Source organism: Camelus dromedarius, chromosome 2, assembly GCF_036321535.1.
Source record: "Camelus dromedarius isolate mCamDro1 chromosome 2, mCamDro1.pat, whole genome shotgun sequence".
Lineage (NCBI taxonomy): Eukaryota > Metazoa > Chordata > Mammalia > Artiodactyla > Camelidae > Camelus > Camelus dromedarius.
Genome location: NC_087437.1, coordinates 33,018,631 through 33,031,857, shown reverse-complemented (window position 1 = coordinate 33,031,857; position 13,227 = coordinate 33,018,631). Strand labels below are relative to the sequence as shown.

Here is a 13,227-nt window from a genome sequence, read left to right as displayed (position 1 = left end):
CACCCATATATACCCAAATGCCCTTACTGTGCCCAGAACAAACTTGGCAGTCAAAAAAAGTTAATGAGTAAGTGGGTAAATCTGACTGAAGAATACCTGAGTTCCCCAAGTAAGCAGGGAACAGGCCACTAACTGCAGAGCAATCAAGGTTTCTTGTGGTCTTGGCAGGGAAAGCTGAGGACAAAGCTGGGATGAGGTCTACGGGCCATGGCAGTTCAAGCACATACATAAGGAGTATGCTGAGGTTGGAGTGGAGCTTTTCAGATCATTACCCGTGCAACTATTTGTTCCATATTTCATTAAGATGGCTACCATGTCAATATGTTACCTTGGCACAAACAGTACACTTTTTCTATCAAGGGCTTTCTTTTGTGCTATTTTATTGAAAAATCAAAGACAGCAGGTCTGCTATTAGTATCCTCATTTCACACACTAGGATGCTGAAGCGAGGAGGGTGAATGACTCAAAGTGTTCTTTCTCATATTCTTAGGTATCTGCCTCTTCATAATTAGGAAGTGCCAGGAAAAATTTTTTATTCCACTTTCCCTGAGAATGCGCTCAGTTCAGAAATGAAAACTTGTACTATTAGTACTCATCATTTTGTATGAAGTCAGTGTTTCAAAAAACACTTTGAGGTCTCATGGAAGTCCAAATTGTTGCCATTAATCAAGTGACATGAAAAGGATTGTTCTGTTTTATAGACTCATTATATTAGGATAGTAAAGAAAGCTTGGATGCATAACCTAGCTTGACTTTGGTGATATGTTTGATAGCGGTCTATGAAGTCTTTCTCATTAAATTTGATTTGGCTTGTGCGGTAATACTGTAGTCTTCAACAGGAATGCAGGTAAACAAAGTTAATAATACATTAAAATGAATCATACTGGAAATCAGGAAGGAGGGGAATAGTCACTGAGTTCCTGCAGGGACTAAAGTTTAATTAATTAAAAAAAAATTATTCTCTATCTCGATGAAAAATTTAGCTGTAAAATACAAATCTATTGCAGTTCAAGCTTCTGCATTTGGGCCACTTGTCACAGAGGAACATGGGTGTTAAATATAATTAAAGTGGATGACAGTATTTTCACTATTTTATAAATGAGGAACATCAGGCATACTGAGAAAAAAATGCCTCGTCCAGGTTCTTTGGAGAATCACTAGTGGCCCAAATGACAACCCATATTCTTGCCTAGACCACTGATACACACTTCCCCAAAGGGGAACAGCCCTTTCACTATTTACAAGTTACATAATGAATGAAACACAAAATTATTCAGTAACTATAATCCCTTTTTAAAGTTACTACAAATTTGTATATGTTAAAAACCACACAAACCTGAGTCCATACTGGGCACTTTTACTTACAGCTAAGGGGAAAAAAAAACCCACTAGCATATATTAGAATATGAAAACATGTTTGTATGAAAACAAGTATTTTGTCATCAGTCTATTTTCCATGCCTTTTGCAACTGGTTTTTAATTCTTTGTATTTTTCATTTTTAACAGGGATTACAACTTTAGTCATTTCAGAAATTTAAAAAGATGGCATCAAAATCTCCTATATATTGGTAATACGAGCTTAAGAACTTTTCATGCTTATCTTGTGTTCTGAGCTGCATGTAGTCTTCACAGATACAAATTAGAGCAGAACAAAATAGAAAAGGGTAATACACATGTCAGCTGTTGAAAACTAGTTTTGTAAGGCAAGGCCTAAATGTCCTTATCTCTGGCATGTTCAGTAATGGAATGCATAGTTGATTTTCATTCAGCTACCAGTGAAAGGTATTCCACAATGACAGATAGCCTTATCAAAATTACCATTAGCTGGCTTCCTCTACAGGGAATAGCAGTTGGTTAAGTAAGACTGAAGTGAGAGCTCTTACAAGTTTTCTCAGAAACAATTCCCCACCATGATATGTGGCCAACTGGTTAGGTCTTGTGTGAACACATAATTTTTAAAAGAATGAGCTGGGACCTGCTAACATGATTCAAAGGAGCATCTAGTAAAAGCTGATGTCTAAGCAATAAAGCAACAATTCGTTTAATTTTCAAGAAGTTTTTTCATTAAATTTGTTATTCCTCTAAGATTAACATGGCTCATTCTGCTTAAGATTGTTTATAGTGCTTTTAATTGTGCCTAAAATTTTACAATAAGGTGAAATAAAAGATTCAAAAATGGTTTTATAATATATAGAAGATGACCACTCATATTTATAGCTTGATTTTTTTATATATATGATTAATCAAAATTGTGCCTTTAAATGGCAACGTGATATTTATTGTACTCAGAAACATTACTGTGTGCCTTTTATTTTAACACTGCTGTTCTTAGGATTAGCTTTATTAACAGTATGACATTTTCATGCATTCTTAAACTTTACATTAGTTTTACTATTCAGTGTTTGATTAAGTTCAAATCAACAAATATTCAAGCCTACGTGAGAAAAGAATGAAATGAGATTACCTTTATATATAATCATCTAAGTTATTTTTAAGAGTAAAAAGTTAATATTGGGATTTAAAAACCTAAATTTCCAATGTTACTGTTAATTCAACCGTATGTATGTTAATTAGGCCACAGGACTGCCCATTAGCCTTTCTTGTCGGAGAGCAATTAATCTCTTGAACCACTTTTCCTCAGCATCAGCTTTCTCAATAAATAACTGAAATAAAAAAAAAGAAGAAGAAAAAATGTTATTGTTTGCCAACAACTTGGATTTGACCCTACATAATAAGATAAGTCACCTGTACAGAACACTTCCTTCAGCACAAGATTTGGATAGTGTTTAACTCTTGCTGACCTCTTAACAGAAGATCATCTATTTGGAATAAAGCTCAGAAAAGTCCTAGAGTAAAATGACTAATATCATCATCAATGGTTAGCAGTTTTACATCTCATTTTGAGAAGTTCATTTCCTACAATCTTTATGGGAGACATAGTGGCATGACACCATTTCACAGAAGACAGCAGAGTATGATAATGATGTATGCACAGTCAGTGAGCCAACTGGAGCACAGCCAGAATGAGACCTTTTAGTGTCAGATTAAAAACAAAACTCTTCTATTTGCTTATTTTTCTTATTCACTGAATCTTCTAGAAGTCAGGTAACATGAGTTGGACCGAACCAGATTCAAATACATGTAATAATTCTGAGGGCTGGAGGTGAGCTGCCTATTTTTAGCAAATAGGAACATATGAATCCATTTCCTCCAGTGGTCTTCTTGTTACCAGCACAAAAGGACAACAGCTTGAATTAACTTCAGTCGACTAGACTTAAACTGATATTCTTAAGGTTTAAGGGTCTTACATTCGGATGGGCCAGAGAATTGTCATCTTGGTACTTGATGGCAGTAGGGATGCTGCTAGGGTCTATTTCCTTTTCATTACTTGGTGGATCAGCAACTACTGACACTGGTCCTGATGTTGCAGCTGCATGCTTCACTTCACTAGGTTCCACTGACTAAACGTAAAACACACATTGTTCGCTGGATCACAAGATACAATTAAAATTTCGCTTTGATAATATTTCTGATTTTGAGTAATAATTGCTCAACTGCCCTTCTTTGAGATAATACCAATCACAAAAAGGTCCTAAGTTATTGAATAAGAAACAGTTATTCCTAAAACAAGCAAACAAATACAAAACCACTGTGAAAATGTAATTTCTTACAATCAGTATATTTTTCTTAAGAAATTGGTACTTATGAGTCTATACTACTGAAAACATATACATGTTTCATATAACTAAATTCTATTAATCAAAAGAAGCTTGCAACAAATCTCTACTTAGTTGGTCTCTTTAGGTATAAAAGACAAATTCAAAGGTTATTACTATAATTTTTTACTAAGTCTTACTGAGATACAATTCCATATCACAATTCATATAGCTTTTACCATATCAACAGAGTTTTGCAAATAACACCACAAGCAACTTTGGAAGATTTTCGGCATCCTCCTAAAAAACCCCATACCCATTAGCAGTCACTGCTCCCCACTTCTCCCCAACCTTCCCATCTCTAGGTAACCACTAACCTACTTTCTGTCTTTACAGATTTCCCTATTCTGGGTATTTCATATAAAAGGAATCACATATGTGTTTTTTTTTTGTGACTAGCTTCTTTCATTCAGCATAGTGTTTTCAAGGTTCATCCATGTTTGTAACACATATCAGTATTTCACTCCTTTTTGTTGCTGAATCACATTCCACTGTATGGCATATTATATGCCAGGTACCGTGCTAAGTGCTGGGGACAAAAAGACCAATAAGTCTTTCTGCTGGAAGGAACCAGGAGTGTAGTGCTAAGGTTAATTCCAGTATCTCCTTCCCTGAGAGAAGAGGAGGCCAGGGAAGTGGCCAATTAACAGCACAGTTGCAGGAATACTATGAGATGGATTAGATGAGAAGTTGAAATTATAAGTCAAAATAAAAAAAACCCTAGATGACTGGGAGATTAATTCCTCTCCTTAGCCTTTTTTTTCTACACCTATTGATTCTACACCTATAGTTTTTCAGTTTCCATTTTCTTCTGATTTAATCTACTTCTGAATATCCACTTCTCTGAATGAAGTGCAAAACAGATGTCACTGGGGAAAACATCTAGAAAATGAAATACGCATGAATTAGTTAATCCTTTATTATAATAATTTATCTTATTTAGAGTTGGAGATCCATCTATTTTACCAGTATTTACTGGCATTACTAATTGCTTAGCACATTGCTTACACAAGGGAGGATAAAAAGGTATGTTCCCTGTCCAAATTGGAAACTATATTTTTCTAATGGGATGACAGATCACTAACAAATACATACCAAAATATATGACAAACTGTTCACAAGTTACATAGAGATATTTTAAAAAATATTTGGTAAATTTGATTTGGCAGTTTTCTTCTTATATTTTGGAGCTAATATTATTCCCCCCCTCCCCCCCCCCGACCTCAAGGCTTATTCCCTAAATGACATTATTTTGACCCTTTGTAAAACTGGAGCCATTTAACAGTCAAGCCCAATATTCTGCACAGGGGAAAATGGGAAGTACGCTAATCCAAGGAGGTCCAGGACATCACTTTTTGGTACTCTAAGTTGCCAGGCAGGGAATATAGAAGCATGCTATTCTGAATATCTAGGCCACAGTTTGACAGGGCTCAGCTAGGAGACTGGCTGCCCAAATTGTGAAGTGCTGTTATTCTAGTTGCCAAATATGTGGATTACACATGTTCAGAGATAACATTCTATTATAAAAACCAAGTAATCTGATTTTGTTTTTACCTACATAGTACATTGAAGTCTTCTCTGAAAAGTGCTTAGACACACATAAGGTAAAGTTCTCAAGGGTTAGGATCAGAGCATAGGAGTTATTATTTAATAATGGGTAATGAAAAAAAAATGAGGAGAACCATTAATTCCTTCTTTATGCAAGTGAGGAAAGCTGTTAGAGAAAATTTGACCATAAAAAACCCTCAACATGGCCGCTATCAAAACATCTGGCTTTGAGTAGCACTGCCACCTAATGGTTCAGTTTGGAAAAACTTGTTTTAACATGTACTTAACAAATACTTAACATGTACTTATGTCAAAGAACAAATGCTCATGCTGCTTAGGGTTATTTACCCTCTTTTTGAACACAGGCAAGTATCTGCCAAATACAATAATTTCAGGATTGAATAATTGGTAATAAACTTATTGGGGGCAGCAGTTTGAAAACAAGTTGCATCTTGGTTCCTGAAGTTTATGATATAGCAGGAACTATCAGATTATCTACTCTCACTAGAGAAATATGATTGCAGAGAGTTAAACTAGTTAAATCAATATGTGTTGCAGGAGACACAATGTCTAGCATGTCATTGGTAATAGCCACTTTTCTATTAATAGCTTCCTAGCTTAATTAGTAGAATTAACACAGCTGAAGACTCTACCAACTGAAGGGGTGGCTAGTTACAGAAAAGCCTTTTTCAGAGATACAAACTTTATACCAATGCATGTAGAACTATCCAGGAGATAAGGATGTTGAAACTTGGGTCATAATTTAGTCCTCAAGAGAGTTAGTCTTTGGGCATCTATCCCTGATGGGCATCAGGGATAGCCCATCACATCTCCCCATGACCTGGGTGAAATGGTCCTCAGGATAATTTACCTTCTTTTGCTAAGTAATCTCCTGATAAATAATTCAGCTTCTTGGGCATCCTGAATCCTTCACCTTATACTGCAGACACAGACATTTTAGTACTGGAAAGGGATATCACTTTCTAAACTAATAAATTGGTCCTTTGTTTTATATTACAGTCAAGTGTGAATTTATTCGTTGTTGACCCATCACTGCTCTTCTGATCATTTTGAAATGTGGTGACTAATAAAGTCCAGTGTTAGACAGCTAATACTTTATACTATTGTACATTCACCAAGGTAAATGCCATCTTCTGAGGCTTTTTAGCATATTTCCCTGCTGCGGTCACTCTAATGCATGCTTTCTTTATACTTCAACAGGGAATATACATTGAGTTCACAATTATGAGAGATGTTTAATTAGTAGGAAAAACATGGGCTCTGGAGTTGGATAATTTGGTTGGATACTGCTTTCTATTATTTATTAGCAGTTTGACCAAGGGTTATAAAATTTGCTAAACCTCAGCTTCCTCACTATAAATAACAGTTATTAGGATATTAGGTAAATTATAAGTACTAAATGTGTAAGGATTAATGGTAGCCAACATTATTTTAAGTTCTTTAAATATATTTTAAAAGTGGGGCTAGGAAACAGCATTGTTTTATGTCATTTGCTTAGTGCTTTAACGTTTCCAAATGACTATCTTGAAACAAACTGGTCCAAAGCTGATGTCTCTAGATGAAACCAGTAAGTTACTATGGAAAGTAATTTTTAACTATTTGCTTGGTAATACAGTAGGCTACCAAGTCTCAAATAAGGAGAATTTTAGAGTCTCCAGATCATAAAAATCACATAAAATAATCTCTGGCCCAATCAAAATGGGAATCCTTCTATCTACAATTCCTCTTAAGGAAGCCACAGACAAATGTTCAGTGTTCAGTAAGGAGAGGAGGTGGGGTAGCAGCAGGAAGAGCAGTAGGATAATAGCTTTTACTTTCCGAGTATCTGCTGTATGCCAGGTGCGAGTCTAACTGCTTTAGGTAAAGTATCTTGCTCATCCTTACAAAAGCCTCTGCCATGGGTATTATCCCCATTTTAAGAAAAGAGAGCCAAGGTTGCATGAGGTTATTATGTAGTTTAAGGACATATATAGCCAGTAAATAGCAAAATCAGAAAGTGGTTCCAGGTCTCACTCTACATCTCATGCTTTTGACCACTGATTTCTAATTGTTAAATCCAAGAGATACTGCAATTTGGTTTGAATTTTAGAGGAAAGAAATAAAAGTGTTGGTTAAATATTTTAACTAAATACATTTCTAAGTGGCTCAATTTGCAATGCTGCATTAACATTTCTAGGCTGCTTCTGCTTCTCTGTCATACTTATCTAACCTAGAACTAGTCAGTTCTAGGTTTTCCAGGTTGATTTTCTATCTTTCTATGAATTCTTGTTAAGGGGAACCTCTTTTTAAAAGACAGTTGAAACAGAAGGTGGGTTTCTCTCACACATATATGTGAAGGTTGCTTACAAAATGATGAGGCTCCTATTCTATCTTATTCCTCTCAATCCCTAATGGTGGCTTCTGAATTAGAAGCACAAGAAAAACAATACTGAAGGTGAGTAAATTACAACTTAGCATTAAAACCTAAAGCAAACAAAAACTAATTATTAAAATAATTAATAATGGTGGTCCCTCTAATGAGATGTATGTGAAATTTTTTTTATATTGGTCCCATGGGTTTTGTTATATAGGGTTTTTGTTATAGATTTGGGGACAAGAGTTTTTCTCTTGAATTCAGTCAGTTATCTTAAGATTAACAGCTATAGGAAATAATATTTTAAAACTTTTCAAGGGAATGTAAGAAGGTGAAAACATTACTAATCCTAGAATTCAAATAGATAGATATTATTACATGTACAAATTTCAAAAGACTTTAAAGGTGAAACCAGATATCTAACGAATTGCTGTATTTCTCAGCACGGGGTCTGTCTAACTGGTGAGTATGGAGACGCTGGGAAAATAAAGGGCATGCTGGAGAAACGTTAAGTGGAGTAAGGTATTTATACTCAAGATAGTTTGAGCACCTACAGTCATAAAAGTTTTCAAGTACTATAGTTTATAGAATGTCCTTAGATAGCAAATAATTTAGATGCTAAGTATGTTATTGAAAAACAAACATTTAATGGATCAAGAACCATGTTAGATATTTATATTTAATCCTTAGTTACTCTAAAAAGTAAGTATTCCCATATGACCCAGGAATCCCACTCCTGGGCATATATCCAGAAGGAACCCTACTTCAGGATGACACCTGCACCCCAATGTTCATAGCAGCATTATTTACAATAGCCAAGACATGGAAACAGCCTAAATGTCCATCAACAGATGACTGGATAAAGAAGATGTGGTATATTTATACAATGGAATACTACTCAGCCATAAAAACCGACAACGTAATGCCAATTGCAGCAACATGGATGCTCCTGGAGAATGTGACTCTAAGTAAAGTAAGCCAGAAAGAGAAAGAAAAATACCATATGAGATCACTCATATGTGGAATCTAAAAAAAGAAAAAAAAAAACAACAAAGCATAAATACAAAACAGAAAATAGACTCACAGACATAGAATATAAACTTGTGGTTGCCAAGGGGGCGGGAGGTGGGAAGAGATAAATTGGGATTTCAAAACTGTAGAATAGATAAACAAGATTATACTATATAGCACAGGGAAATATATACAAGATCTTATGATAGCTCACAGAGAAAAAAATGTGACAATAAATGTACATATGTTCATGTATAACTGAAGAATTGTGCTCTACACTGGAATTTGACACAACATTGTAAAATGATTATAAATCAATAAAAAATGTTAAAAAAAAAAGTAAAAAGTAGGTATTCTTAGCTCTGCTTTATGAATTTGGAACCAGGCTTAGAAAGAGGTTAAGAGGTTTGCTTGAGACCATAAATCACGGTATGATGTAAAGGAGTTAAGATTCAAACTCAGTGGAACAAGACAAGGATGCCCACTCTCACCACTTCTATTCAACACAGTACTATAAGTCATAGCCACAGTAATCAGACAAGGAAAAGAAATAAAAGTGACCCAGATTGGAAGAGAAGAGGTAAAACTGTCCTTATATGCTGATGACATGATACTATATATAGAAAGCCATAAAGGCTGCACACAAAAACTAGTAGAGTTGATAAAAGAATTTGGCAAGGTAGCAGGATACAAGATTAACATGCAGGAATCAGTTGCATTTATTTACATTAACAATGAATCACAGGAAAAGAAAGTAAAGAAACAATCCCTTTTAAAATTGCATCAAAAAATACTTAGGAATAAACTTGAACAAGGAGGTGAAAGACTTATATGCTGAGAACCACAAAACATTGATTAAGGAAATTAAAGACGACTTAAAGAAATATCCCACGCTCTTGGATTGGAAGAATTAATATTGTTAAAATGGTCATACTACCCAAAGCAATCTACTGATTTAATGCAATCCCTATCAAATTATGTAGGACATTTTTCACAGAACTAGAACAAATAATCCTAAAATGTATATGGAATCACAGAAGACCCAGAACTGCCAAAGCAATACTGAAAAAAAAAAAAAAAAAAGAATGAAGCTGGAGGAATAATCCTCCCAGATTTCAGACAATATTACAGAGCTACAGTAGTTAAAACAGTGTGGCACTGGCACAAAACTAGACATATGAATCAATGGAACAGAACAGAGAGCCCAGGAATAAGCCCACAGACCTACGGTCAATTAATCTTTGACAAAGGTGGCAAGAATATAGAATGGAGAAAACATAGTCTCTTCAGCAAGTGGTGTTGGGAAAGTTGGACAGCTGCATCAAGTCAATGGAGTTTGAACACTCCCTCACATCATACACACAAAAAAACCTTAAAGACTTAAACATAGGATAAAACATTATAAGCCTCCTAGAAGAAAAAACACAGGCAAAACATTTTTGACATAAATCTTAGCAATGTTTTCCTAGGGCAGTCTATCCAGGCAACAGAAATAAAAGCAACAGTAAACAAATGGGACCTAATTAAATTTACAAGCTTTTGCACAGCAAAGGAAACCATAAACAAAACAAAAAGACAACTTACAGAATAGGAGAAAATATTTGCAAATATATAACTGACAAGGGCTTAATTTCCAGAATGTACAAATAGCTCACACAACTTAACAACAACAACAACAACAACAACAACAACAACAAAAACAACAATCCAATCCAAAAATGGACAAAAGACCTAAACAAGCAATTCTCCAGTGAAGACATACAAATGGCCAAATAGGCACATGAAAATATGCCCAATATCACTAATTAGCAGAGAAATGCAAATCAAAACTACAGCAAGGTATCACCTCACACCACTCAGAATGGCCATCACTGAAAAGTCCACAAACGATAATGCTGGAGAGGGTATAGTGAAAAGGGAACCCACCTACATTGTTGGTGGGAATGTAGTTTGGTGCAGCCACTATGGAAAACAGTACGAAGATTCCTCAAAAAACTAAAAATAGACTTATCATATGATCCAGCAATCCCACTCCTGGGCATATATCTGGAGGGAACTCTAACTTGAAAAGATACATGCACCCCAGTGTTCATAGCAGCACTATTTACAATAGTCAAGACATGGAAACAACCTTAATGTCTATCGACAGATGGCTGGATAAAGAAGTTATGATATATTTATACAACAGAATACTACTCAACCATAAAAAAGAATAAAACAATGCCAATTGCAGCAACATGAATGGACCTGGAGATATCATTCTAAGTGAAGTAAGCCAGGAAGAGAAAGAAAAACACCATATGATATCATTTATATGTGGACTCCAATAAAAAAGATATAAAGGAACTTATTTACAAAACAGAAACAGACTCACAGACATAGAAAACAAACTTACGGTTATCAGGGGAAAAAGGAGTAGGAAGGGATAAATTGGGAGTTGGAGATTTGCAGATACTAACTACTATATATAAAATAGATAAACAAGTTTCTACTGTATAGCACAGGGAACTATATTCAATATCTTGTAGTAACTCATAATGAAAAAGAATATGAAAAGGAATATATGCACGTATATGTATGACTGAAACACTATGCTATACACCAGAAACTGATGCAACATTGTACACTGACTATACTTCAATTAAAAAAAGTAATGAAAAAAAAAGATTGAAACTCAGATCTCCTTGAGTCCAAAGCCGAAACTCTTTCCACTATATCAAGCAGGGTTTAGATCAATTTCCTTGCTCACTGCCAATTTTACTAGTTATTGGAGGAACTGTTAGCATCTTGGAGGAGAGGAATGAAATAAAAAATAAGTTATTACATTAATAATTAATAGCAAATGGGAAAAAGTTGTTTAGAAGAAAAGCCAGTGTATTAACTATAGAAGAATAAATATTTCCATGGAAAGAAAATGCTAATTTATCTTAAGTGTGTCCAGTAAGAACTGGAAAGTCAGGGTGAACTCCAGAAAGTAAATACTACAAAAGTAAATTTCAAAATAAATTACAATTCTATTAGGATATATGAAGGACCTCTTTATGTGTAAGAGTAAGATATCAAATACAGTGGGCAACTATACTTATGAATGTCCATTTCATAGCTCCACTTTTTAGGCATTATGGTGGAAACTACAAAATGTTCAAATGGAATTAGCAAAATAAAAAGGCAGAGACCATGGATTAACCAAGGTTGTCTAGTGCTGTGTGCCTGGTATGCTGCACATGCTTAATCCATGTCTCCAGAATGAATTATTTTAAAATGTATATGGCAACTGAAAAGGCATTCATCTCATTAGTAACAAAAGAAATGCTAATGGAACAACAAAAAGTCAATTTTTACCTATCAGGTCAGAAAACAGTCTAACACTTGGTGTTAATCAGTGTGAGAGGAAGACATTACCTTGCACTTCTGGGTGGAATTTGAATTGGTACAACATTTTTGGAGAATGACTTTGGGAACATACATGAAAATAAAGATACTAACCTTTAACAAATAACTCCATCTTGAAAATTTTAACTTAAGTTGGTAATAATGAATATCTACAAACATGTATGTAATACTTCCAAACTTACAATTACTTAAATACCTACTATCAGAGAAAAAATTAATGAATTATGATACATTGATAAGTAGAATACTATAGTCATTAATATATCTATGGATATAGAATATTTTTGAATAAGTGGTAACTATACTATGTCTTCATTATATATACGTTATTAAGAAATACATACATTTCACAGTAGATAGCCCTTTTCTACTAAACGAATACAAATTCCAGAAAGCAACCCTGATAATGACTGAAAGAATACATGAAATATTCAACAGATAAAATAACAATCAAAGCTCCTTTTACTAAAGCTAAATAAATGATACCCATACGGGTGAAGAGTATAAATATATGATACTACTTGGGTAATAATTTTATTATTAAAGCTCTTTTCTAACTTTTCTCTAGCAATGTCAATTCAAAAAGTAGATGTACACATTTGAAAAAGAACTGTATATGTTCATATAGCAGCAGATTACTATTATAGAACTATCATGTTGACACTTTACTTTGTCTTCTCAGTGAATTTTAAAATAAAAATGGCATCTGATACATTTTTACAGTTTTTTAAAACAAGTTAAACTTGAACTGATTCTCACTGATTCATTCTTTCTCTCAATAACAAGGTGACATTCTCTCACCCTACTTCAGCTCTTTATTAGAAGAAGCACTCACATTTAAGTAAAATCCATTAATAAAGCATCTCTTCAGTTGGAATCTAAAGGCTTATTCATACGCCTGAATGAAAACTTACCTTTTTGACTTCTTTACTTGATCTGAATGTTTGCTGAACAAAAGAATCACTTTCAATGGCTTCAATTTCTTTGACTCTTTTTACTTGTTCTACCAGGGTGGCTTGGTCTAAAAAAGAGGGTTTAATGTCAGTGTATTTTGGTGTGTAAGCTTGTTAACAACACTATGCCTAGGCAATGTTCTTTCTATGAATTTTATGACTTACGAGATTTAACTGGATGAAAAAAAAGACATTATATTTAAGTTATAATAGAAACTTTATTCCCCCTGGA

General features: G+C 34.4%; 1 protein-coding gene across 1 annotated transcript in view; it reads right to left on the bottom strand.

Annotated features, from left to right (window-relative positions):
- Positions 1 to 360: 360 nt before the first annotated feature.
- The window catches only part of RSRC1 (arginine and serine rich coiled-coil 1), a 349,802-nt gene continuing 336,935 nt past the window's right edge, over positions 361 to 13,227 (bottom strand). Inside the window, exons 8-10 of the mRNA XM_010986358.3 lie at positions 12,957 to 13,063; positions 3,309 to 3,461; positions 361 to 2,663 (exon numbers count right to left, since the gene is read on the bottom strand). Of these exons, the coding sequence (XP_010984660.1) occupies positions 2,571 to 2,663; positions 3,309 to 3,461; positions 12,957 to 13,063 (353 nt within the window). The 3' untranslated portion in view covers positions 361 to 2,570. The remainder of the gene's footprint in view (positions 2,664 to 3,308; positions 3,462 to 12,956; positions 13,064 to 13,227) is intronic.